Genomic DNA, 27,591 nt, shown 5'->3' with positions numbered 1-27,591 from the left:
GTGTCTCTATTTCCCAGGCATTCAAGATGTACATGTCTCCCCACTGATGGTGTCTGGCTTTCATCGAGGAAGGAGCACAGGGGAAAAGTTGAGAAGGAAGAACCCTGGATTGTCAGAGGAAGAGTAGAGATTGGGGGATGGCTGGAAAATAGCAACGCTGGGTAATGGGTAGATGATCAAGAGGTGAAACACAACTTCATGCTTAAGGAAGACAGGAGCATCCTGTTGGCTGCAGAGGATGCAGGAGGACTAGTTGCGGGATGAGGATAAGGACAGTGTCCTATGTTTTAGGACCCTGTGTACAGAGTCAAGAGATGTCCAAGAACACAGAGAAGTACATGGGGTTAGCGCATGGGCTGCATTTTCCTAGGTGTCCGCTGGGCAGAGTCTGGTGCTTGAGGCTGATAGGAATGCACTTGTGAAGATGATAACAGGAGAACCAAAAGCACAGTGACCAGTTGGCATTTATTAGTGTAGTTATGGTTTGTCACTGTCGTAAATGTAGTAGAGGAACCAAGACTTTGTTATCACAAAGAAATAAATAAAGCTTATTTTTAGGAAAATTCTAACCGAGTAACTGAAATCGAGCAGTAGCACTAGAGGAGCCCAGCCTCGTGTGACACATGAAGCCGGGGCAGAAGTCAGGATAAATTCTACCTACAAGGAGCTTATGCTTACTGCCCCCTGCCCCAGCTCCCTGGCCAGAGCTGACCATGGCTGCAGTTACAGAATAAAAGGAAACCTAATTGAAAATGAGCTGAGCTGAAACACTTGAGAATGCATGGACTTGGATCTATCGGGGTGAGCTGACCATGATCAGACGATCCGTTCCTCTCACTGCAAAGAGGTTTAGACCTTAGCTTCCCCGGACCGCTTCCGACTGACGTGCTCAAAGTGGGCGTGCTCTGAGGTATCCAAGTCAATCTCATACTTGGCTAGGATTTTGAGGATGGGCCTCAGCTTCAGCCACCACTGTTCCTTGGGGATGCGGTGCCTACAGAGGAACGAGGTAGATGATGATTTAATCTTTAGCACCCCAATCAACTTCTATCAAAGGCTATGGGAAGAAGAGCAGAGCAGAAGAGGCTGGATTTGGGGCCTGGGCATCAGATCTGAAGTAGGTACGACTACAGGTGTTACTCGTAAAAGAAAAGGACTGAGGAGAGTGAGCAGCTTGGGAAGGGTAGATCTTGAAATTACCGGGGAGGGAACCACCGCAGGAAGTAGAGGTACTCACTCAAAATCTGTCTGTTCCTTCAGCTCAGTCACGGGTTGAAAGACCAGGGCCCTCTTACGCATCCCCAGAACACAGCCCGAGTCTGGGGTATTGGCAAAGATCCGCCCTGCAACAGGGATGGTCAGTCAGCTTCTATACTGGGAACCAGCTTCTAGGAAGAGGGCAACCCTGTTACCCCACCTACCATTACGGTAACTCTCTTTGATTTTCCCAGACATCCAGTTCATAGCCTTTGCACCCATCTTAGTGGCAAAATTCCTGTCAAATGGAGTTGGGCTCCCACCCTGGAAAAAGAATCATAAAAATTACACGGGGAAGGGCTCTAATGAAGTGGCAAAGATATGGGAATACACAGAGAAAAATTTATAACCAGAAATAGGAATCCAGAAGTCTAACTATGAAAGGAAATCCTGAAACAGGGCCGGGAACCAGGGCAAGCTGGCCTAGTGTATTTGGCCGTTTATCAGACTTCAGAGTAACTAATTAGTACAGGCGGATGACTGGTCTCACAGTCGCCTCTTCCAGCTCCATAGCTGCATGACCCTGTTCATTTCCGTCTAGTCTTACTGGCCATTCAGTCAATTCCCTGCCCCTCATTAGCTTAGCAGCTTCTGTCAGTCACCATCATCAATGACACAAGTGTTCCTTGTGACCCAATTTGGATGCTCTTGGTAGCACCTCAGAATAATATAAAACATGGTGCACAGTTTCTCTGAACAAAGCAGAAGTGGGAAAATGGGAAGGAAGGAAAAACAGAAAATAGGTCTTCATACTTTATGCAATAGTACCCCATTCCTGCAGGAGCTGCTAAGCCCATTCAAACTGAGATAATGTGAATTCATCTGTGGATATAGAAAGGTCAAAGGTCAATGCTTAAGAGGCATCTGCGGGGACATTTGGGATGGGATAGGCCTCAGACCACTAGTATCATCTGTGAGTGAGGCCTGCCTTGGGTGGGGATTGAATGTGGGTGATAGAAAGGGATTCCTTTCTCCTTGAAACTCCAGTTAGTAGAGACGGAGCCCAACCCTAGCAAGGTGCCTGTACTCGTCTCACAGGTTCCCCACAAAAGGCAGCACGCTGTGGTGGTGAAAGCACTGGACCAGCTCATTTTGACCTCATTCCAGCTTGACTAGTGGCCCTGGAAAAAGCATTTCTCCTCTGTGAGCCTCATTTTCTTCATCTGAAGCAGTGGTTCTCAACTGGAGACGATTCGGCCCCCCAGGGGACATATGGTAATGTCTAGAGACATTTTTTCAGTCATACAAGTGGGGAGGCTGTGCTACTGGCATCTAGTGAGTTAGAGCAGAGGGATGCCGCTAAGTAAGCAATCCTACGCCACACACAACCACCACAAAGACTTTTCCAGCTCAAAATGGCAAGAGTGCCACGGTTGAGAAACCCTGCCCTAAATAAAGAGGATGAACCACAGAATGTCTAAGGCCATTTCCAAGGTAAAGATTTCTGATTCTGTGGCTGTAAAAGCCTGCAGGCCCACGCTCTGTGGCAGCCCCAATAGCCTCCAGCGGGTCGGAGGCTACTGGGAGATTCAGTGACTGTTGGGGGTTATTTATGGCTGTCTGGTGACGGGCATGGCGTGTCTTCCGCACCTGCTGCATGTGGCCAAGCACATTCTTCCTGCTGTCGAAGATGCCCTTCCCCTCCTCAGAGTACAAGTTGAAGATGAAGTCAGTGGTATAGTTCTCATTGCACTTCTCATTCCTGCAGGAGAGACCGAAGCCTGTGCTGGGCATTGTCCCCCTCCCTCCACCCGCCTTCTGCCTTGGTCAGCTTTGCCCCTCCCGGTTCCATCTCCCCCCGCGGTCCAGGCGCTCTCCATTTGTATCCAGACTCCTCAGGGTGTCCGAGCCACGGATGCAGTCTGACTAGGGCCAAAGCCTGACTATTGCTTCTCTTCACTTAGGAGCAAACCGGGGATGAGGTACCTTAACACCAGTCCCCTCTTCACAGTTGTTTTCATCTTTTGTACCAGATGTTCCACGTTCACCTGAAAATGAAACAGAAAATCCAAAGCCCGGCTGAGAGTGGATCCGGCTGGGCAGGCTCATAGATCCCTTCTTCCCCGCCAGGTGTCTGCAGGAGGGAGAGGGACATGAAGAGGGCTATTTACAGCCCAGGGCCTGAACCGTGCCTAAGCCCTTTAAGAAGGTCAGTGCAGACTGAAATTAAGACTCCAGATGCGACAGGCAGAACAGGCAGAGGGAAAGTTGGACAAAGTGTGGCAACTGTCAGTTTTCGGCCCCTTCAGGGGTTTCCAGTTCTCCCTCCCTCGAGGGCTGACCCTGCTCTCCGTGTAGGTCTCTAAACGGGTTGCGTCCGGGTTGCATCCGTCCGTGTACAGCAGTGATTCACCCAGAAGCAGTCCCTTCATTGGGCTTTGAGTTGGGGGTGAAGGAGAGAAAAGGTCACCCTCCACTGCAGGCAGGGGTTGGCTGGGCCCTTGGATTAGGGAGTTCTCTCAGCCTGCGGCCCTCCACTTTGTGGCTCTTTTTCCCTCCAGTGAACGGGGATCTTGGAAAACGAGGATCATAAAGGTATGCCCTCAAATAATGGAATGAGGACCCCGGTTTGGTAGCAAGGGAAAGCTGGTGGGGGGTAGGGGGGTGGGCTTGTGACTTTCTCAATCAGTTAAACCGCCTACTCAAAGTTTAGAAAGGTTTTGTAACCTCACTAAACCTTTCTGATCTGTCATATGGAGATAATAGCTCCCTTGCATGTCTGTTATGAAAATAAAATGCAAAACCGCACGTAAAGTGCTTAGCTGCATACCACCCTTCAAACAAATGCTCCAGCAACAGGAGCGGCGGCCACGTACGGGAGGTTACACCAGAGAATGCCCGCCCGGTGCTCCTTCTAGGACTCCACACACAGACCACACATCAGCTCTGTCCTCGCCTTGGGCTCTCACAGCTTAGGTCGCTGTGGGGACAGTGGGGAGAGACTGGGGCGGGGAGAGGGGCTCTCGGTAGCCGTCTACCTGCAGGTCTCGAATGGTGAAGGGCTCCTCAAAAATATAGGCAGCATCGGCCCCGGCTGCCAGGCCCGCCATGGTGGCCAGGTACCCGCAATAGCCACCCATAGTTTCAATGATAAACACCCGGCGCTTGGTGCCTGCCGCTGACTGCTTGATGCGGTCACAGGTCTGCAAAGACAACAGGTCATAGAAAGACACGGTCAGGGGTGTGATTCTTGTCACTTCGCCGGCCCCTGCCATCACCCAACTCTGGAGCGACATCCTCCCCAGGCCAGCGGGGCCCCTACGCCTCATCGAGCGCTTGCCTTCCGGGACAGCAGGCACGTCTGCTAAGCAGAGTGTGGAGCTCCTCCCCTGGAAGGAAGCTGTCCCTACCCCTCCTGTTGCTCGGAGTAGGGGAACTAGGCTGTAGGACCTCAGAAAGGAAAAATCATTTGATATGCAGAGTACAGACACCTTTCTAGGTGAGAGGACTCACAAGGCGTGGAGGATGGACACGATATGTACGGTTAAAGGCAGTGTGTATAAATGCCGGGGCTTGAAGAAGCATTCTTCTAACACTGCCACTTGGTTGGTACAAAACAAGTGGCTCACTTTCTACGCTCAGACTCGGTCCAGGGATTACAGTCCTGGCCAGAGGCTGGGAAGCAGTGGTGGCCCTCACCATGCAGATGGTGTTGAGAGCCGTGTCGGTCCCCACGCTGAAGTCCGAGCCGGGCACGTTGTTGGAGACCGTGGCAGGGATGACCACAAACGGGATGCAGAGCTCATCATAGTGCTTCCTGCCCTCCATCAGCTCTAGGCCCCCCGTGTAAGCCTGAGAAGACGAGAGCAGCGGGGGCGGGAATGAGGGGAGAGGGAAGGCGGGGGCGGGGGGGGGTAGGAAGAAAGGGGGGGGCACTCACCTCAAAGCCCCCGATGAGGACAAGGCCCTGAATGTTGAACTTGGTGATGTTGGCACTGATCTGTTCGAAGCTCTTCTTGGGTAGAGTTCTAGTTGATTGGGGCAGGGGGAGGGGAATAGAATTTGGGGAAGAGACAGCAAAATTGAAGGAGAGAAACGCTACAGTTAGAAGGCACTTTGTTTATAGTTTCTTAACTTGTGCCCCCTTCCCTACCCCACTTTCTCATCCCCGTCCGAGGATACACGCTGGGGCTCTAAGTTGCCAGAGCTGCCAAGAGATGTCTGGATTGGCACGTCTGCCCTCATGAGGCAACTGTGAGCCTGGGAGGAGCAGACCCAGAGACAGCACTGGTCAGGCAGACCCTGACCGGATGAACTGACGCCCGCGTGCCAAGGCCCACCTTTCAGGGCAACTAGGAGGAAGTGCTCCTGTAATGCACTGACCTTTTAGTTCCAAGTTTAGAACCACCTTGGCCAGTCCAGCCCCCAACATAGCTCCAGCCAGCCTCCTCGATCTGCAGGGAAAGGTCGCACAGGTCCGCCTCGTGGCCTGACACAACTCCGTCAGCTCTGACCCCGCCCCAACACCCACCTGCCCGGACAGAGGAACGCCAGGCACCAGCTTTTCCCACCTCACTCAACTTCCTCCCCTTTCTGTTCGTTCACAAATCTTAAGCGCCTTAGATTACGCCAGGCCCTGTGCTGAACTCTGGGACAGAGAATTAAATCAGACACGTTGTTTGCAAAGGGTTCCTTTCAGTGGCTCCTGCCTGTTCCCACTGCCCTAAAATTAAATACAGTAGTCCCCCTTTATCTGTGATTCCACTTTCCAAGCTTTCAGTTACCTGCGGTCAATCTCAGTCCAAAAATATTAAATGGAAAATTCCAGAAATAAACAATTCACAGCTTTTAAATTGCATGCTCTTCTGAGTGGCGTGATGAAATCTTGCACCATCCCACCCAAGACGTGGGTCATCCCTTTGCCCGGTGTGTCCACGATGTATACACCACCCGCCCGTTAGTACAGAAAAAACACATAGTATACAGCTGACCCCGAACAGCATGGAGGTCGGGTGCCAACCCTCTGCGCAGTCAAAAGTACATGTGTAACTTGACAGTCAGCTCTCACATCCACCGCTCTGCATTCGTGGATCCAACCAACCCCGGATCATATAGTACTGCAGTATTTGCTACTGAAAAGTTCTGGGGACTTCCCTGGCGGTCCAGTGGTTAGGACTCGGTGCTCTCACTGCACTGCTCCTTGGCCCCAAAGTAAGTGCCCTCCTTCCTTGTATCCCTGTACCTGACCCTTGGCCAGGCCCTCGAAGCCGTCGTGTACAACCAGCACTCGGTTGCCCTGGATGAGACCGATTCTCACGGTGGAGCGGACGGCGGCATTCATGCCTGCGGCCGGGGCCCCCACATTCATCACGGCCACTGTGTAAGAGGCACTCTGGAGAAGGAAGCAGAGGGGGAAAGGGGAAAGAGGGGACAGCAGGGGGAGGGGGACAGGTCAGTAAGGGGAGCTACACTCTGAGTCCCTTATGGTCCTGACAGCACACCCCTCCCCCAGGGAACGCCAGCACAGCCTGTCCCCTCCCCCATAGGACGGAAGCAGATGTCTTCATCACAGATCAATAAATAAAGCTGTGCTCCCTGATCCCAGGTATCACTGCAAAATGAATAGGAGACCCTCCAGAGCAGTGTTTCCCAATGTGGGATCCTTGGACCACCTGCTGTATCAGATCCACCCAGGGAGCTTGTTAAATCTGCATATTCCTGACACTACCCCCGATCTGAATCCCCTCTGAGGGAGGGGAATATGCATGTTTAATAAGCAACCCAGGTAATTCTGGTATATGGTAAATATTAAGAACCACTACGCCAATGGAAGAGGTGGCTCAAATACACTTAGATGTGATTATTCCAGATTTGCCCAGAGAAAATAATACATAAGCCTTCTTTCCCATTCCTTGCATGCTATCTTGTCAGCCCTAAACTGGATGTGGGTCTTGGCTTAGAGACCTTCAGGGCACTCTAAGAACACGGGCTTATATCTGGGGTGACTGAGAGAAAATTATCTTAGTGGGGTCTAGGACTCAGCAGTGAAGATTACAGGCGGGCAAAGAAGTAGGTTGTGTGGATTGAGGGTAGCACTTCATAATGGGAGAATAAGGGGAGAGAGCAACTTGCCAGTACCTTAGATACTGGGGGTCTGACATGAGCCAGAAGCTTGTATACCTCCCAGTTGTTCATGAAGCTCCTAAAAAAGTACAGAGAGAGAGAGAGAGAGAGAGAGAGAGAGGGAGGGAGAGAGGGGCGGTGTCTCCAGGCCATTCCCCGAGGCCAGCAGCCAAGGGGATCTGGTCTGAAGTTTTGCTCCCAGCGTGAAGTTCCACAGGGCAAACCTCTAAGGACATAACTGGGCCCCGAGCAGGGATTGGGCGGGGCTGCAAAGAGGCCACTAACTCACCAAACACTCCCTGAGCACTCTTCCCCCCTCGCCTAGAGAAACTTATGATCTAGCTGGGTCCACATATAGAAATAACAGACTATGAAAGGCTAAGGCCAGGGAGAGAATCCCTGGGGTGAACTGAGACACCTGGTCATCTCACAACTAATTCTCTCTTGGGTCATCTCACAACTAATTCTCAGAAGAAACTGTTGCAGAGACAATAAGAAGAGGAAAAAGCAGAAGCTCCTATTTTGGGTCTGGAGCTACGTCGATTTTTGGCTTCATTGTGGCATCAGATTTCTGTAGCTAGTGAGCTCCTGGTCATTTCCTCACCGGCCTCTCAGCTTCAAGGCTTCATCAAATCTCCTCTCATCCATGGCCTTGGTCACGTCTTTGGTCTGAGGGAGGAGCACGGCAACAGTCAGACTCCAGGGCAGGGTTCTACAGCACTGGATTCCCATCCCACACTGAGACCCTGCCCATCTCTGGGCTTGTGATTGGATCCTGCCCATCCTGTACCCCACCTTTTCTATGCCCCCCAAACTTTCATAGAAGAGGTATCTTTGTTTTCCTTAATTTTCTGAGTAATGAGCAGCAAAAGAACAGGGCTGATTCTATGCTCTATTTATTCGAAGACGGGCAGAGTGGAGGAGTACACCCAGATAAGATAGCACCCTCCTCCATTCCACAGCCAGGGCCCCAGCCTCAGAGGAGCCTGTAAACTAATGACTAAATGAAGACGATCCTGCAGGTAACCAGTTAGGAGGAAAGGCTGATCCCTGCCATGTGCTTCCCAACTATTGCTTTCTGTTCTGCGAGCCAGGGCTTCAGCTTGGGGCTTTTAGAGATACGGTTCCAGGCAAGCCTGGAGCTTGTCTGGGCTGTAGGTAATTAGGACTCCCAAGTCTCAGAGAGAAGCAGCCAGGAGACGGAGAGCCAGCCCTGAGAATCAACCAGACCCCTGAGCTCCCAGCCTCAGCGTCTGCCCTGTGGTATCAGAGGAGCGATTCCTCCATAACTAGAGCCACCACTTCCTGAGCACTCAGCATCTTCCAGACCATTTACATGTCTTCTCTCCAGTCCTTATACTGACCCTCGAGGTGAGCATTTCTCAGTAACCTCATGTTGGTTCAGAGAAACATGTTCAATGGAGAAATCAGAGAGAGGGATAAGCTACCCAGCCAGACCTTAATAGTATTCCCCTGCTTTTAATAAGTTTGGAGAGAGATTGCATGTGTCTCATTACTAGGTAGGATGTAGAGCTTCGCATCTTCTTTAGCAACATCTGGCGGATGGGAAAACTGAGGCTTAGTTAGAGAGGTGACAGCTCCTGCACAAAGCCCATCGTGTGCCTTCCCCACGTGTCCCTTCCTGTGCTGCGCCACCTCTCCACCTGCTCCCGCCCTGGTAGCCTCGGAAGCTGCTCTCTTCCCCCATTAGCTCGAGCTCAGAGACGGGTTTGGGGCTGGCAGGAAGGCAGGCTGGGGTCAGTACTCACCACCTGGACACACTCCATGAGGGGCAGGCGCACAGCCTGGTTACCAGAGAGGCTCACCACACAGGCTGGGGTGTCCGGGGTCCCCTCCAAAAGAGCCATCACTGCTTCCACACCCATCCTGCTGCCCTGCAGGGAGCAGAGACAGTCTGGTTCAAGCCTCCCCATCTAGTCTTGGCCTGGAGAACCTGGGCATTCAAGGCCCTTTCCAAATCACGAGTTGAGTTCCGCATTTAAGGACCGTGGCCAAAAACTCACTGGGCTTTACCTCCCGACCCAGATGTTGTCTAAAGCTTGATGACTCTTCATCCTTTTGCCACCAGAACCCCAAGGATTCTACCTGGTTCCAGAGAAACATATCCACTACAGTAATCAAGGGGATTACTGGGGCTGAATAATATTCCCTTCCTGATGAAAGTAGGATAAGAGGGTACAAACTGAGTATCTGAGGTTAGATATTAATACTTTCACTCATGCTCAAAGCTCTAAGATATCAGACCTTAGGGGAGCATATCGTTTCCCATCATTTTCTGCAACAAAAGAGAACTCTTGAGCACATGGGAATGGGTCAAGGGCCACTGCAGTCGAGTCTGGTGGCAGGGTGGCATGAGCAACGGTTGAAGCCCCTGTGCTGGTGAAGCACTGTCCTGCTGGGAAAGGACAGCAGGTTGAGGGTTCCACGGTGTGAGGGCCCCAGAGCCCCATGACTTACCAGGATTCTGTCAAAGGCCGACGGTGTCCCACCCCGCTGCACATGCCCCAAGACGGTGACCCGGGTGTCATATCCCAGACGCTTGACCACCAGCTGAAGGGATCAAGAGAGGGACAGAGAGAGATACAGAGTCAAGGACCTAGACTTAAAGTCAAGGTCCCTAAACAAGCAGGGACCTAGATAAACCAAGGATGACTTAGCCTCTTATCTTGTAATGATTCCTAGGTGGGAGGAAACCAGGGGGCAGGAAACCTGGGGAGAGATGTGCAGGACTAAGGGGAGACTCAGAAACCACCAGGGAATGGGGCCAGGGTGGATAAGGTGTCAAGGCCTCTCTGGCTCCATTCATACGAACATTTCTGATGTCTTCTGAGCTGATTGGTTTCCCATTCTTGTCAATCGCACCCTCAGCCACAATGATGATGTTGAGACGAGAACCACGGTTCCTTGTCTGGTCAAGAACAAAGGAAAACATGGTCAGTGTTATGAAACTGAGGGACAGGAAAGGGGCCAGCAGCAGAACAGGGCGAGGGATTTTCAAAGGGCGAAGTAAAGCGCCGGTACCTCGCTGAGCCGGCGGCAGAGGTGCTCCTCCCAGTCATCATCTGGCGGACACTCAGGAATAAAAACCCAGTCGGCCCCACAGGAGAGAGAGGTGACAAGGGCCAGGTATCTGAGACGAGAGCCAGAAGCGTCACGCCAGGAGCTACACTCCACAAACAGCCTCTCCCGTTCCTGACAACCCCTAGTCCCGCAGCCGGTGAAAGGTCTGAGGAGCCGCCGTTTCATTCTTGGGGCGAGGGGACAAGCCCCACTGGTTCAGCCAATCAGCGAGATTCTGTCCCTGAAGAGCCCCTTCTATCCACGCTCACCTGCCACAGCGGCTCCCCATCTCAGAGCACCGTCTGCTCTTTCACCCGTGCACGTGTGGGATGTAAGGGAGGTGGGCTGGAGACGGGGAAAGGCAGCCACCCCAAGTGTGTACACCTCCAAGGTGCCACCGCTGGGAGGCCTCCCTGGACTCCCCGGGGAAGAGGAAAGGGCTACTGCCTGGTCCAAGGCATAAACGAGGCAAGGTGGGGGATCTTACCCGCAGTGCCGGCCCATCACTTCTAACACAAATGTCCTCTGGTGGCTGTAAGAGACAGACATAGGGCTTACACAGTCCAAGTGGCCCTATGGCCAGGACCAAGCCCCCACCCACACTGAGGCCAAGGAAGCGCTCAGCGAGATGCATTTATGCTGTGGGCTTTCCAGCAGGTCTCCTGAAACACCTGGAAGACCCAGGGGAAACACTTTAGCCACAGGGTGTCCCAGGCCTGAGAAAACACCACAGAAAAAGGTGTCAGTACTGAGGCTCTGTGCCTGGGAAGGAGGGGGCCTGGGAAGGGAAGGAGCTAAGGGAAAAGAAGCGGAGGGAGGATTCCACTAACCTCGAATCCTCCAGGATCAACCTGCAGGAGACTGTCACCCGCCCCCGCCCTCCCATTCTCCTGCACTGCTTCCCGAGTCCCTGCCCTTCTGAGCAGTGGCGTAACGGCCGCTACAATCTCTAGGACACGGTTGGAGAGGTTTGGGGCTCCCTGGATTTGTCTCAGTCTGTAGACAAATCATTTAGACCAATCATTTTTAATCATTTAGGAGACCCCACAGGTATTAAAGACCTCAGAGTGACACGTTTGGACAGTGGGTAGATAGCGGCCAGAGGCAAGTCTTATGGCATTTATAGAGCAGTGCAATTCAGTGCTCTAGGGATAATTTTTAGTTAAAAACAATGTTCTAGTCCCAGAAAACTGGTCACTGTAGTCACCATAGCTCAAGCACTTTCATCTTCTCTAGTCCCCAGCTGGTTGGTCTGTCCCAGCGCCGTCCTCCCACGCCTCCTCCCACTGGGCCCTCACCTCTGAGCGGTAGTGGTGATGGCATCTACAATCTCTATGATCCGGTGCAGGGCAGAGTCAGTGCCGATGGTCATGTCAGTGCCGCAAAAGTCGTTGTCAATTGATCCAACCAGACCGACAATGTTCAGGTACCTGGACTTGGCAGCCTCCTCCACTGTGATCTTACCTGACAAGGGGAAGCAAAGCAGGAGGCACTGGGTGAGGTCCCTGGCATGCTAGGGAGCAGGTGACTGGAGAGGGAAGGGGCTGCAGCCAATGGCAGTTGTTGACAATGGCAGACAAAAGAGGGCAAAGACGGCCCTCTGTGTCTGGGCAACAGTTTTCTTCCATGGGAGGGAAAGGCGGGTGTGTGTGCACATACGCAGAAACCACACTCACGAGAGCAACGTCTCACCTGATTTCTGGAGGTCGCTCAACAAGTCACTCCACTCAGAGCGGAAGGTGTCAGCCCCAGTGAGGCTGCCGTCACCCCCAATGACGCACAGGTTGGTGATCCCGCGCTTCACCAGGTTGTGGGCAGCTCGGAGCCGGCCCTCTCGTTCCCGAAAGTCCTTGCACCGGGCGCTTCCAATCACCGTGCCTCCCTTTGGGGAAGAGGTGGGAGTCAGCTCCCCAGGTGACATGGCCAAATTTGGGCTCAACATGCTAAGATTGCCCTATCCCAACACTGTGATGGGCTGGCATCACCACGTGGCTCCCTAGGAAGTTCCCTGACATCCTGAAGAGTCACTGGCCCCTTCTTTTGTGTGTGTGTGTGGTTTTAAAGTTTTATTCTTCATGAAAAGGATTAATGAAGTTCACATGAGTTTCAAATTCCAGAGTCACGAATACTGATGTTTAACTCTGTTGTCAGAGGGTACATAATTATACAAGCTTAGCCATTAATAGAAGACATGCGAGTCTTGATTGCCTTAGACACGTTTCTATTTCATTTGCCTAACTCCTTTGACTGCATTCAAGATTGTTCCCTTTATCTTAATTTTCAGCTTGATTTGCATGGGCCTATCCATAGCTTTCCCTGTTTTTAACCTCCTTGTAGTTCACTGAGTTGGTTTTTGTTTTGTTTTGTTTTGTTTCTGGCCCCTTCTAAAGGAAGGCGAGATGGTGCTGGCTGAAGTATCACAGGGTCATTCCCATGTTATGCTACACTTCTTAGAAGACTGCTAAGATGGGCCCATTCCACTGAAGGCTTTGTCACTGTGACTGTCCTAAAGAGAACTAGGAATACACACATATCTGTAGGCATCTGAAATAATCTCCATCTTTCTCATCTTAGACGTGTAAGAAGCAGCAGCAGTGACTTCAACAGGGACAAGGCACTGCTAATCCTTTCCCCTTTGTGCCTGGGGATCTGTGTGCTAGTGGGAGGAACCACAAGACCCAGGCATTCACAGGAAAAACAGCTCTGAATATGGAGAGCCCTAAATCCCCAGGAGCTTGTAGATATCCCAAGAGAGGAAAGTACACTTAGGGTTTTCACAAATCATATGCACTCCTGGCACCCATGACTTCGGGGATATTGATGGAGAATTATGGCTCATTCTCAGACCAATTTACGGAGGCGCCATTGCCTGTATAAAACCTTCACAAAGTGCTGCTCATTACATTTCTTCCCAGGGATTTTTTTTTTTAGGGCATTGAGGTAAAGAATGAGGATACAAATGTAACGTGCAGATTTTTCAGTAAATCAGAAGATGAGTATAGAATGACGTAGAGAAAGTAGCAAAAAGGGCTGTGGATACAATTGAAATCATCTTAGATTTTTCTTTAAACTCTAAAACGCTCTCTCGGTTCCTTCCTTCCTTAAAAGGTCTGGTATCAGGTCACCTCATCGTCATCACATGAGGACTGGCAAACTTCAGCTCTACTCTGGCTCTGGCTCCAGTCCTCTGGTGAGGTTATTTTCAGGGCCTGACCTTCCCTGTGACCCCAGAGCAGGACCTGTTACGTGCCAGTTCCTCAAGTCTTGCCTATGACCTTTCTATAAAAAGCAAAGTGTCCTGTGATCACACACCCAATCCTCCATCCCGCCCCAAGAAACCAGGGTGATGTTTTCAAATGTAAAGAGTAAAGGACAAACATAGCCCCTCTCTGGTCACAGAATCCCTTCTCATCAAACCACATGGCAGGGAATTCAGGAAACCATGAGCCCCAATCCAAGTGGGGGTGAGACAAGGACAGGACAAACACGGGACAGGAATCCTCTGGAACATACCAGCTGAAGCATCATCGAAACACTCTCCCAGGTGGCTTCCCTGATGTTATCTCCACCATCCACCAGGCCTTGATAACCCTGTGGGGTACATTACACCCATTCAGCCTCTGCTAGGCTTCCCCCAAACTCCCAGGATTAAGACAGAGTCCCTGGGAAGAGGTTCTCTGAGAATCAAGTCACCCATCCCGCCTCCCATTACTGACGCCTGGGTGCTCCTGAGAATAACACAGTCCAAGGAAGGAGACGTCAGCTTTTTCAACACCCTCTTTTAGTTTCTCTCATTCTCTAAACATAAGAATGCCCTTCCTAATATTTGATCTTGATTCCTCTTATTTTTGGTTCATCCCATTTCCTCCCAGGGGAACTAGATGACAGATGGTTTTGATAACCAACAATGGAGGAAAAAAAGAAGGGTATGTTGGAAGGAGGAAGGGAGATAAATGTGACTTGAAAAGATAAGAGACTATAACGTTTGAGAGAAGAAAGGCAGACAGACCTTATGGAAAGAAGAGTGGACAAAGGATGAGAGGAAAAGGAGAGGAGGGAACCAAAGAGGACTTAGAACCTCAGAAAGTAAGGCAAACTGCAGAAACACAGTGGGACTCTAGGGCTCTGTCCCTCCTAGGGCTCTGTCTCTTGATGTATTGAATTTGCTATGAAATACTAACTCATTTCACCTTCTCTTCTCTTGGGGGAGGTAAAGGGAAGACAGAGCTACTTCTTACTTTAAATCGAACAGGCAACACGAGGACCCAGCCTGCAGATTCCTGGGACCCACCGTCATTATTGGAGCCCCGAGTGGGGAGGGGTGACTTGTGAAGACAGGGAACCAAGACTAACCAGACACAGCAACGTAACTGGGAGGTAAGGAAAGAGAGTGGGGAGGGGGAGCAGAAACCAGAGAAAGAATAATGGGGAGCAGAGCAGAGAACCAACCTCATGGACAAAGAAGACACGGGCACCAGTATAGATGCCAACTCGAACCACAGCCCTGACAGCAGCATTCATACCTGCAAGGAGGAAAGAGTCAGAGAGAGGTTATCCTAAGAAAAGCGGCCCTGGACTCTAAGATCTGAGACAGTCCTTTTCTAAGGCTTTTCTCTGAATCTAGAATCCTCTCATCCAATTCTTCTGGCCTCCCCACTAACACTGAATTACTTCATTCAATGTTAATATAGCACAAGTTACCTCCATTCCTCTCCCCTCACCCCAAAACCCCATCTTTCCTAAGACCTTTCCTTGCCAGGGCAATCTGGGGAATAATAATCTTGAATGCTTATTGTGGGGTTAGATGTTGCTAGATGCTTGTCGATTGCCAACTCATTTAATCCTATCCACAGCTCTGGAGTTGCCTCCATTTTACAGATTTGGAAACTGAAGTTCAAAGAGGTCGAGGTCACAGAACTAGGACGAGCTCAGCTTTTAATCCAAATCCTAAATGTCTAAACCAACACTGCTGACCTCCATGCTAATCCCAATGGCTGTACGAGGCTTTTCCTTGCCTTCTGCATTGAATCTAGGTCTCCAGCTTGTATAGGCTTTTCAGGACAAAGACATGGCTCTCTGGGGCTCAGTGACCTGACCATTCACAAGCTGTTCTTGAGCACAACAATTACTGGCTGACGGATTCTCCCAGTCTACACACACACACAGCTTTTTAGTGTCATTGAGTTGGTGTATGTTCCAGTGTGCACCACACACTGAGATTCTCTGGCTCCCAAACTACCAGAAGAGGTTGTGACCAAGTGTGCAGACAGAATTCGTGGAGACTCTGTGCTCTCCTTCTCCCGCGCTGATCTTCTCCTGTGACCCTGTGTGTAACACGTGTATGAGGAACTTACAAATCATGCTGCCAATTATTCTGTTTCCACTGGGAGAAACAATTAGGGCTGAAACAGAGAGGAGAGCCTTTCCTCTTTTTCCCATGTGAGTACTATCCTTCTCCTAGTAGCTACTCAATGACAAGAACTCTCTCCCAAGAGTATGGGAAGGAGCTGACCTGTCTCAACACACAACACATGGTTGTGAAGACCTCCACAGCAGAGACAATGCCGCTGCTGACTGTGCTCAGCACAGCCTCACTGGTGAGACATTCCTGGGTCTTGATCCTGGCAACGCTGTCTTACCTTGTAACTTGAGGAGGTGATGCTGCGATGGGTCAGCTTCTCGTGAACCACTCTAATCACCATCCCTCAGATACCCCTGTATACATTACACATTTTTGTTTCAATCTCAAATCTATTCATATGGTCCTTAACCCTGCCTGGGGAAACATCATACACCAGTGAGCACTAAAGAAGTCAGTAACTGGAAAAATCTGCAGCAGCAGACTAAAATCCATAACAAACTATTGCATTATCCAAAGCTATCTGGAATGGAATAGAATCAAAAAGATTCTATTGGGTTTGTTTGTTTGCAGGCTGACAAAGGTTGGTATTACGTGGCGACAAGCTCCAAATTAAATTGAAGGTTCATTCACTTACTGAACAAATATTTATTAAATACCTCTCATGTTCCTGACACTATGTAGGCACTGGGGATGCATCACGGAATGATAGAGAGTCTGGGGATACAAAGATAAAGGACTCAGGAATGGTCCTCAAGACTTGGGAAGAATTATAGTGTTATTCTAAATTGGATCCATATGGAGGGGATTTGTACAAAGTGCAGGGGGGACAAGGAAAAGGAACATCTACGCTGCCAGGAGGAAGCCAGGGAAGGTGATACAGAAAAGACAGCATTTGTCCTGAGGCCTAAAGGATAATTTCCTTTCAAATCTTTTTGCTAGGTGGATGAATTTGGGGAGTGTTATAGACAGGAGAAATAGCACAAATAAAGGTGAGGGTCAAGAAATAACCTTAGGAAATTCAGTATTATAAAGAATAAAATGTAAAATGATGGCAAGATGAAGCTACACAGATGGGCAGGCACCTGTGTGCCCAGTGAGGAAGTCTGGCTTTTATTCTGAAGGCCAGGGCTTGACTGGGGATCCACGGGTGATAGTTTCAGGGAATCCATGAACCCCATGAAACTATATGAAAAGCTTTGTGGGCACGGGCATTTCTTTTGGGAGAAGGTCCACAACTTTCATTTGATTCTTTTTTTTTTTTTGGCCGCACCGCACAGCATGCGGGATCCTAGTACCCCGCCGGATCTGGGATCAAACCTGCAGCCCCTGCAGTAGAAGCGTGGAGTCTTAACCACTGGACCACCAGGGAAGTCCCTCACTTGATTCTTAAAGGGGTCTGTAACCTTAAAAAAAAAGTTGCAAGCAACAGAGAATCTTTGAAGAACTTTGAGAGCGGTGGGACATGATGAGATTTAGGTATCAGAAACATCACTCTGGCAGCAACGTGAAAGACAGACTGAAAGAAGTGACACTAGGGTTAGATGGCAGCCTAGACAAAAATGATGAGGGCCTAGACTGGGAGAGTGGCATTTAGGACAAAACAGAGATACTGGACAAGAGACGCCTAGGAAACAGAAGCAACAGGACTTCCATCTAATCGGCCATGTGATTAGATTTCAAGGTGTTGGAGAGGAAGGAGGAGATGTCCTGTGACTGGCTTAGGCCACGGGGAAGACGGTGGTGCAGTTAACTGAGCAGAGGCGGGTTTTGGTTCGGGAAGGTAGGGGTGGGGGTGATATATTTATATTTGGATCTATTGAGTTTGAAGTTCTTGTGGAACATCGATGTGGACTTGGAAGAGACTGTTTCAAGAAAATATGTAAAATTAGAAGGGAAAAGGGCAAGGAATGGAACCCTGAGGAAAACCAACATTGAAGGAATGGGCAGAGAAAGAGGAGTTCCGTGATGAAAACTAACACTAACACTAACTAACACTAAACTAAAACTAAAACTAACATGATGAAAACTAACAGGGGTTCCATGATGAAAACTAACTAGCAAGAAAGGCAAGAGGAGAACCAGGACTTAGCAATGTCTTGGAAGCCAAAGGAGACAGTTTCAAGAAGTGGGAACATTGCCAAATGCTTCTGATAATTGATCTAAGGTGAGGACTAGAAGGTTGGGCTTGCCAACAGGAGGTCATTGGTGAGCACTGATGTCAAAACTTACTCACCTCATACAGAGTGAAGTAAGTCAGAAAGAGAAAAACAGATACCGTATGCTAACACATATATATGGAATCTTAAAAAAGAAAAAAAAAAGGTTCTGAAGAACCTAGGGGCAGGACAGGACGAAAGACACAGACATAGAGAATGGACTTAAGGACACGGGGAGGGGGAAGGATTAGCTGGGATGAAGTGAGAGAGTGGCATGGACATATATACACTACCAAATGTAAAATAGATAGCTAGTGGGAAGCAGCCGCATAGCACAGGGAGATCAGCTCAGTGCTTTGTGACCACCTAGAGGGGTGGGATAGGGAGGGTGGGAGGGAGACGCAAGAGGGAGGAGATATGGGGATATATGTATACGTATAGCTGATTCACTTTGTTATAAAGCAGAAACTAACACACCATTGTAAAGCAATTATACTCCAATAAAGATGTTTAAAAAAAAAAACAAAACTTACTTATGACATCACTAAGGCAAAGCCCCATGAAGTCTAGAAGTCTAATTGAAGGACTTAAACGAATCAAACGAATCAAAACAAAAATCTGTAAAGGAAGGGGGCTTCTCAGAAGCTTTAGGAAAAGCCTGTGTGTATGAAAAACTACAAGGTTAGAGTCAACACAAAGCCATCAGTGCTTTAGGAAAGATGAATAAACTCAACTTAAAAAGATCAGAACAGATATGAAACTATTGTTTGTTTATTTATTTTCTAGACTCTCACAAGGCCTATGGGATTCTCTTTTGGATACCTGGAGTCCCGGAATATAAATCTGTAATCTTAAGAAGTAAAGAAAAAACCTTCTGAAACATATAGGCTGGAATGCTGTTTCCTGCTCCCAGAGGTGAGCAAGGGTAGGGGAGAAAACATTTAAGGAAAACAAATCACTTAAAAGGTTTTAAGTGTAAAGCATACAACAGATGGTGGACAGGAAATATCCAAATCCATTGGGCAGAAGAAAAATCCCATAAGAAGATTCTCTTTTCTCCTCCCTCTGCCTTCTCACTTCAACCGTATCAACCTCCAGAGGTCATCCTTCCTGCCTCTGAATTGGATATCTGAGTGTTTCCCTAGAAATCGAGTTTTAGGACCCCTTTGGTGCCTCTGTGCCTGTGTCTCAAACCCCTAGTTCCCTAGAAATCACAGACTGGGCTGTATAGATAGCTTACACTAAAAAGTCCCAGCAATTCTTTGGGCTCTCCTACTGGCCTCTTCATCACTGGCCTCTTCTGATCCCAGGCCAGTCCTTGGCTGCTCCATATTGCCCTAAATAACCCTCTATGAGCAGCTGTCTGACTTATTAGAAGCAAGATGAAGGATAAGATTACAGGCACCACCCAGGGGGTACTCTGGGTACAGCCAGGAGGGGCTCTGGAGAACATCAGAAGCACATATTTTGGAGTCTCCAATTACAGCCTGTTGGGAAGAGGCTTTAGGGAGAACTATGGGTGATGGGTCTCTATGACATGAGATAGAAGAAGAAACAATGTATGACTTGGTCACTACCTTTTTGCTAAAAAGTTTCTTTCTACCCTAACTGAACATTAAATAAGAAATAAAGGACATGAGGAGCAAATGTTTGTTAGATGTGAATTATACTTTCTGATGGATAGGCAATTAAAAATTGTAAATCCTACAACAGCAATCCAGAGAGGGAATAGAATCCTGTTCCTATGAACCTTTAAAAATAGGATAAACATGCATTTGGAATGGACTGCCTGTCTGAAGACAGAGGGATAGAGTAGATGACTGAGGTCCTCTCCAGCAGAATATGCCAATTTCATAAGGCCAAATGTAGCATGGTTTTAAGAGGACTGGGACCACTTCTGGGCTGGAAAGCGAGTTAGGATTTGGTATCTAATCAGCCCAGTTTCTGAGTTCAGGATGTCTGATTTCTGGCCACTCTTCTACTTTAAGAGGTTACTAGCCTTGCTAAGTTCAGGGAATGACAGAGCTGAGGCCCCTCTTGATCTTACAGAGCCCAATCTCACTTTCCCATGTGGCCCACAGCCTCTAGGGAAAAACCTTTCTGTGCCCTTTCCCTGTGAGAACTAGGGCCCCTCAAACCTATCTCCGGGAAGGTCACTTCTGCATTTGAGCTGCTCTTTCAGTTGGGACCTCTCAGCTTTACTTGGAGTTTTCTGTTTTGCTTCCTTCCTCCCTAGAATTCCATCCTCTACAACTCTCAGTCCCTACTGACATGCACCTGTGATGTTATGGGGATTCACAGTGGGGTGTTTCCCTGGGTACACTGTGCCTGTCACAGAATCCCATAGGCATTGGTCCAGTTGGGCCCTCCAGAAATGAGCTTATCAATAGCCCCTGCCTCCACAGAAGATGATCCTTCCCTTAAAGTGGGTGATGGGCATCTCTAGAATAAGAGGGTCTCTCTGCTCAGGATCAGAAGCTGGGAGGGCTCTGCTGCTCTTGGACCCACGTTAAATCTTAGACCTTTTTTTTTTTTTTAACCTCCTTCCCTCTCCAGGAAGCTCTACTTTTTCATAAATGCATAACTCTGTGTGCTTCATCCGGATTTTTTAGCAGGCTCTCACTTCCCCTAATCTGACAATCCAATTCCACAGGCCATCCTACCAAGGTTTTAGGATCAACACTCAGAGTTCCTGTTGAAGAACTCATTACTGGCACGGGATTCTTTCCAGGAGAGGAGAGAGAAGCAACAGAAACCAAGTCAGCAGTCTCCACAGCCTCAAGGAGGGCTCTGCATTCCTAATCTGTCTACTCTTCCTAAACTCAGGCCTCTGTGCCCTCCTTCCTGTTTCCTCATTATAGCGTTCTCCTGGTCATAATACATATCACAATTATAAACATTAGTTTAAAATATACTTAAGGTCTAGCTTAACTAATATACTAATAAGAAGGATCATAAGAGCAAAGATGATGTGTGACTTTTCCACTGATGTAGCCTTAGTGCCTACCATCCTGTTTGGCATACAGCAGATGCTCAACAATTCACTTTTTATTTAATTAGTAATGCATTTATTGCATCATGCACTATTCTAAGCACTTTACTTAAATGAAGAGTTCAGTTTCTTGAAATCTATCTTTTTCATGAAGTTTTCCCTGGTTAATCCAACCAACGCCTATCATTTCATTATGTAAGTGGATTCTACTTGGTTAAGACACACGTGATTATTTTTATTTATGTGCCTTACGTAAGAATTCTAGTAATGTATGATATCTTTCCTCATTAAAGTTCCCAAAGGAAATCAACTTCTCCACAACACACAGGACAGGGCGCTATACAAAGTGGGTGCTTGACACAAAGTCTAGGAAAGCCTAGGGAGGGTGGTGCAGAGGGAAGGGGAGGCTAGCTGAGATCCCCTTCTTTCTCTCTTTTCCTCATCACAGTCTCCATGTCCTAGTATCCCTTTCAAAGAAATTCTGCCTCTCTTCAACATATCACAAATTACGATATACAAGAACGTACATCAAAGAGGGAAAACAGTAAAAATAAATAAATAATAAATTGAAAAAAAAGAAAAAAACACCACATTCCCTATCTGCCACTTCATCTTTCCATATACCTGATATTTCTGACTCCTAGGTTTCTTGGACTCAACCCAGAGACCCGTTCTCTCTGGCTTTGCTTTCTGCCCCACTCCCTTGGATATGTACTGATTAACTGCTGCTGTTCCCGTTTGTTCAAGGGTTAAAGGAATGGAAGGGGAGGAGAGGCCAGAGAATGACAGAATGACGCAGAAGTGCGCCTAGTAGAAGGAACTGTGCTGTAAGAGTGAGGCACCTGACCCTGGTCAGTGCAGGAGCTCTGCAGACATCAGAACTGGTACCTGAAGATTCACTAGGGCCCACCAAATACCAATGCCAAATCTCCTCCTTTCCCCATCATTTCCAACATACTTGAAGTGAATCCACCTACTGCCCCCTCAACAATTTTATCTCTTTAGTCTATTTCTTTCCAATGTTGCTTGAGAAAACACCAGTTTTCCAGGTACCAAAGGACCAAATGGTCCCAAATCTTCAGAGAAACGTGGAAAGAAGATTTATGGAGACTTAAGTGAATAAGTAGAGCAAATGAAATCCAAAAGCACTTGTGGACTTAGACCTAACAGAGTTTTAGGGAAGCCCAAGATTCCAGTGTGAATCTACAGCAGGAGGATCTTAAGGAGGATAGCTCTGTTCTACGGGCTAGGGAAGTGAGAAAATTCAAGGCAGCCTCCAAGCCATGGCTTTTGTCTCTCCCCACGCTGGGCCCTCCTCCTTACCTTGGGCATCGCCACCGGAGGTTAACACGGCGATGGCTTTGCCAACCCCCAGGGTTTTGGCTTCATGGTGGTCTTCATGGGTCATGATCCACTCTAGAATTCAAGAGAGTGGCCAGTTAAGACACAGCTGGATCAAGGTGCTATGAGCTCAGGGGATGGTTCTGTTAGACTGGCTAGAGCCACCTCAGTCAGGCTCTCCCACTACACTGAGTCTGAGCTTTGCAGCCTGGGATCTTTGGACTTCCTCCAGAAGAAAGCCACACCCCACAGAGTGACAAGCTGAAATGTCACAGAACTCAAGCCCAAGACTGCAAAAATCCTCTCTAATCCCTCCCACCCCAATTGGAGCCTATTTGGAGAATGAGCTAAGGTCAAGGAGAAGGGTGGGTGACTGAACAGAAATGAGAAAGGAAAAAGTTAAGTTAGCCTCAAAGATTCCTCCCTTTTAATGAAGGGAAGGGCTGTTGCCGAGGATAGGAATCAGATGAGGCTTGGGGCACTGAAAACTAGCAAAGTGGAAGCAGAAAAGCAAGGGTAGGTTGGGTTATGGTGAAGATTAGGGTTGGGTGTTACGGAATTGGGCTAAGTTAGAACAGGAGTTTGAGGTTATAGAGGCACACTGGAGCTCTGGCAAAATAATGGTTCAGGCTCAGGAATGGTTAGGGACTTTCTCTGGCTTTTCCCATCCCTCTCAGGGTCTCTGCCTCCTGAGCGTCTCTTGATCCTTTATCTTCAGGCCTTGCTCCTCACACTAAATACTATCAAATGGGAAGAGTAACACAAAATCAGTGCCACATATACACAGATATGTACACATGACATGTGAACACCTTCCTATTTTTGTCTTTAGGGCTTATCTCTCTCAAAGGAAAACAAAGGACATACTTTTGTATCCATAAAAATGCCAATGGAATCATCACTCTCCCAGTTATCTGGCTAAAATCTGTTATCTTTTAAATTTATCTCCTCTTTACTCTCAGAATCAAAACGGTTACCAAACCCTATTATTCTTCCTTCTTATTATCTTCCCTTATCCTTCTCTTCCTTTTTGTCCTCATTGCCTCTTTCCACCTGAATTGCTTACTACAATAGCTGGTCCCCCTCTGCTTGTGCTTCCCTTCTCCACTCTATTTGAGACACAAAATAAACCTCCATGGGAAGGTCATAGGCCCCTGAGGCCTCACTGAAGGGAGGATTCATTCACACGAACAGGAGCTGATGACCTTTAAATACAGCTCATGTTTCTGCTGTGAACCCAGGGCAATCAGGGTAGCTGCTGATAAAGACATAGGTCACATCCACATACAGATCCACACACATGCCAATCAAATACATGCAATGAGACACTCATGAAGAAAAACAAACAGAAACATACATAGTGCTGTTAACACAGATTCACAGACATGCTACGTATAATCAGTGCTGACAGATAAACCCAAACTTTTTGGGTTGGCATTCAAACTTCCATGATCTAACTCTTGCCTAGAGTTTCAACCTTTGCTCCCATGAATTCTCTGCTCCATGATCACCTGAACATTTCTTTGTTCCTCCCCACTTTTGTGCCTGTGCACACTGCATCACTTGTCTGGAAGGCCACCCTGGTTCTTTCCACAGATCAATATCCTACTCCATTATTTACGGCCTGTCCTAGTCACATCCCTGTTAAACCTATTAAGCCCTCACTGATTACCACAGGTCAAGGAGGGCTTCTTACTGGACCTCCTCTAATCACATATTGTCTGAAACCAGATCATACACTTAGCACTTAATTACTACTTTATGTGATAGTTTAATTGCTTCTTACGTACTGAAAAGGTTGGACTAGATAAGGAGTCAGCAAACTACAGCCCACGGGCCAAATCAAGCCCTTCTAACGTTTTTGTATGGCAGCAAACTAAGAAAAGTTTTCACATTTTTCTAAGAAAAGTTTTTACATTTTAAGTGGTTGAAAAAACAATTCCATGACATGTGAAAATGATATGAAATCCAGATTTCAGTGCTCATACCACTCACATTCTTTTGCATATTATCTATGGCTGCTTTTGTGCAGAAGAGATTATTGTGACAGAGACCTGATAGCCTGCAAAGCCTAAAACATTTACTATCTGGCCTTTAAGAGAAAAAGTCTGCAGACACCTGGACTAATGATTGCTAAAGTCATTTCCCCAACTAGACTGAAAACTCCTGGGGGGGGGGTGGATCATGTTCATGTTTTAAACTCTCCCATGGCCTACCAAAGCCTAAAGAAGTCTATGCACATAACAACAGGAGTTCAATAAACTCTTATCAAAAGCATTAGTGAACTGACAAACAACAGGAAATACACACAAATATAGAAAAATTTAAAAATATGCTTGGATACAGATGTACCTCTATATTCCCTCTACTTCTAACACATACAGATACAAATAGGACTTAAGAAAGCAGATAGTGACAGTGAGAGGAATACAAACACACATAGATAGAAACACTCTCCTATTTAACCAGAGTGTTCCTGTGCAAATTTCTGCAGTTCTCAAAAAAAAAGAAAGACTAAGTGGTTGCAAATAGGAAGGCAAAATTTTGGAAAGAAAAGAACAAAACATATGAGTACTATGCTGATCCCTTTTTCCCTGAGTTTTTTTCTTCTCAGTCACTCTGGGAGCTCATCACTGGCAGAAACCCATACAGGGATCTTCCACCCACAGAGGCTTCAGTGAGGGAGAGAATTCATCATAAACGGGGAAGGTTAGGAGTGCTGACCGGCAAAATACAGCTCAAATTCTTCTTCTGCTTCTCTAAAATTGTTATAGAGGCACCAGTCACAGATATGCAAGCAGACTCGTGAATAAACAGATCAACAGTGACACACACGTAGAAACAGACATGTTAAAACCTATATATAAAATCGCAGGTGCGGAGATAAGCACGCGGGAGGGAGAAATACTGGAGGCAGCATCCTAGGTGCACTGATTTGAACTGGATGAGTGCCAGGGTAGGAGTCGGGCAGCCGAGGGCCACTAGGTCCGAACACCACCCACCCATCCGTGATTTCCAGGCAAAGGAGCAGTGCGTGCAAGCCGAGCGAAGGGGCTAGGATTCTTCACCCATCCCCCGCCTCAGCTCCTGCTTCTGATGCCATGCCACCTCTTTTTCTCCCTTGTGCTCCTTTCTGTTCTCCCCACCGCCTCCTCCCAGCACGTTCATTCCCACCTCGCTCTCAGCTTTCCCCTCGCTCTTTACCCAAGGGCCCCTCTTGCCTTACAGTCTTAGCTCTCCTCCGCCCGGTCTTCCTTGCAGATTGTCCTTGGGGAAGGGGGGAGGGGAGCTTGGCGAACACGGGGAGGAGCCAGGTGGAGGCAACAGGGGAGGGGAAAGAGGAGAGCCTTTCCAGCCTCCACTAAGCTGATGCTGGCCCGGAGGCTCCGCCTCCTCCTGGTAGCTTTTCTCCTCCTCTTCCCCCTCCCGCTAAGAACACAGCTCAAATGTGACACCGGCTTAGTCTCTTCACTCCGCAGAGGGTTCTGGAGTCGCTGCATCTATCTCGGGAGCCATCAGCTCCTGTGTACAGTGGGAATCAGAATTATTTAGTTGCTTCCCTTGTTGTCATCAGAGACACTTTTTTTCCGAGCGGAGGCTGCCTGAGACTCCTTGCATTCAAACATCCTCCGCAACTAATAATAAGCCTCCCTCTCTGGCCCTATCCATTGTCTCCCACCTCTATCACTCTTTGAGCAAACATTTATTGGAAGTCTGTGTGCCAGGTTTTGTATTAGGTTCTGAGAGATGAAACGACAAGTGAAACAGAATCCCTGCCCTTGAGGAACATTGATCACTGGTATTTTCTATGGAGGGACCTCAAAAACTCCTTTTACATTTACCTACCTTTCTCAGAGAAAATACGGAGAAGCTACCTAGGAATGAGAGTACTAAGAGGCAAGACCCCTGCCTTGATAGCCTCATTCTCAAGCCTGCACTAGAAGGGGGTGCAGGATTCTGATAGTGAAGCAAGCATATCTGTTGGGCTACAAAGCAAACAGAATCCATTCTGGGAACATAGGTCCGGTACTACCACAGCAAGAGGTGCAACCTTTACTCAGATCCTCTTTACTCTTTCCACTGCTCCACCCATGCCTTGTTTCAATGCCTCTCCACAGTCATCTCTCGTCTCCTTGCTGTTTCTACTGCCCTTCCTCTTGCTTTCTTTCGTCTCTGCACCTGCACATTCTACAAACAATAAGAATGCAAGTGACTAGGAGATAAAACCATGTGACTACACAAAATTAACTTTTGTACTGCAAATGATACCATCAAGAAAGTGAAAAGACAACCCATGGAATGGGAGAAAATATTTGCAAATCATATATCTGATAAAGGACCAGGTATCGAGAATATGTAGCTCTGGCAACCCAACAATAAAAAGATAACCAAATTTAAAAATGGACAAAAGATCTGAACAGATACCTCACCAAAGAAGACAGAAGATGGCAAATAAGCATATAAAATGATGCTCAACATCATATGTCATTAGGAACCACAAATTAAAACAGAGATACCACTACAATCTATTAGAATGAAAAAAACAAAAACAAAAACTGACAATACCAAATACTGACAAGAATGTGGAGCAACAAGAACTCTCATTCTTTGTTGGTGCAAATGCAAAATGGTACAGTCACTTTAAAAGATAATTTGGCAGTTTCTTACAAAGCTAAATATAGTATTGCCATATGATCCAGCAATCACATTCCTAAATATTTACACAAATGAGTTGAAAACTACATCCATACAAAAACCTGCACATGAGTGTTTACAGCAGCTTTATTCATAATTGCCAGAAACTGGAAGCAACCAAAATGCCCCTCAAAAGGTGAATGGATAATCAAACTGTGGTACATCCATACAGTGGAATATTGCAATTAAAAAAAAAAAATGACCCATCAAGCCAAGAAAAGACATGGAGGAAGCTTAAATACAAATTGCTTAGTGAAAGAATCCAGTCTGAAAAGGCTACGTACTGTATGATTCCAACTGTATGACATTCTGGAAAAAGTGAAACTATAAAGACAGTGAAAAGATCAATGGTTGCCAAGGGCTCAGAGTAGAGATGGAGCAATAGATAGGCAGAACACAAGGGATTTTTAGGGCAGTGAAATTATTCTGTGTGATGCTCTAATGGAGGATACATGACATTATGCATTTGTCAATAGTTATAGAACTGTACAACACAAAGAGTAAACCCTAGTGTAAACTATGGACTTTAGTCAATTATAATGTATCAATATTGGTTCAACAATTGTAACAAATATACCACACCACTGCAAGATGTTAATAATAGGGGAAACTGAGCAGAAAACACAGAGGATATATGGAAACTC

General features: G+C 47.6%; 1 protein-coding gene and 1 long non-coding RNA gene across 3 annotated transcripts; both read right to left on the bottom strand.

Annotated features, from left to right (window-relative positions):
- Positions 1-446: 446 nt before the first annotated feature.
- PFKM (phosphofructokinase, muscle) lies at positions 447-25,567 on the bottom strand. 2 transcript variants are annotated; one of them, XM_036865396.1, is made up of 23 exons: positions 25,479-25,567; positions 22,235-22,327; positions 14,851-14,924; positions 13,915-13,992; positions 12,094-12,283; positions 11,700-11,865; positions 10,889-10,933; positions 10,363-10,471; positions 10,154-10,249; positions 9,799-9,891; positions 9,090-9,215; positions 7,925-7,989; positions 7,336-7,399; positions 6,440-6,589; positions 5,581-5,651; positions 5,138-5,225; positions 4,897-5,049; positions 4,236-4,400; positions 3,184-3,245; positions 2,848-2,959; positions 1,422-1,521; positions 1,238-1,343; positions 447-994 (listed from the first exon to the last, which is right to left on the bottom strand). In XM_036865396.1, the coding sequence occupies exons 2-23, from the start codon at positions 22,317-22,319 to the stop codon at positions 850-852; spliced, it is 2,343 nt and encodes a 780-aa protein (XP_036721291.1). In that variant the 5' UTR covers positions 22,320-22,327; positions 25,479-25,567; the 3' UTR covers positions 447-849. The 2 variants fall into 2 exon arrangements, with proteins under 2 accessions (XP_036721291.1, XP_036721292.1); XM_036865397.1 differs by having other exon boundaries at positions 25,474-25,518.
- LOC118901793 lies at positions 15,974-19,246 on the bottom strand. The gene is made up of 3 exons (XR_005021470.1): positions 19,160-19,246; positions 18,453-18,577; positions 15,974-16,116 (listed from the first exon to the last, which is right to left on the bottom strand). It is a non-coding gene; the product is annotated as an uncharacterized LOC118901793 (long non-coding RNA).
- Positions 25,568-27,591: the final 2,024 nt, after the last annotated feature.

The sequence above is a fragment of the Balaenoptera musculus genome, chromosome 10 (genome assembly GCF_009873245.2).
Source record: "Balaenoptera musculus isolate JJ_BM4_2016_0621 chromosome 10, mBalMus1.pri.v3, whole genome shotgun sequence".
NCBI lineage: Eukaryota > Metazoa > Chordata > Mammalia > Artiodactyla > Balaenopteridae > Balaenoptera > Balaenoptera musculus.
The sequence above is the reverse complement of the archived record's forward strand: the minus strand, read 5'-3'. Positions and strand labels throughout refer to the sequence as shown.

What these genes read in the sequence shown, in the direction of transcription:
- PFKM (XM_036865396.1), bottom strand. Translation starts at nt 22,319, where the DNA reads ATGACCCATGAAGACCACCATGAAGCCAAAACCCTGGGGGTTGGCAAA. An exon ending in GAGCGACCTCCAGAAATCAG is followed by an intron (nt 11,866 to 12,093) that starts GTGAGACGTTGC and finishes TCCCCTTGTCAG; the next exon opens with GTAAGATCACAGTGGAGGAG. An exon ending in GCCTTGAAGCTGAGAGGCCG is followed by an intron (nt 7,400 to 7,924) that starts GTGAGGAAATGA and finishes GTACTTTTTTAG; the next exon opens with GAGCTTCATGAACAACTGGG.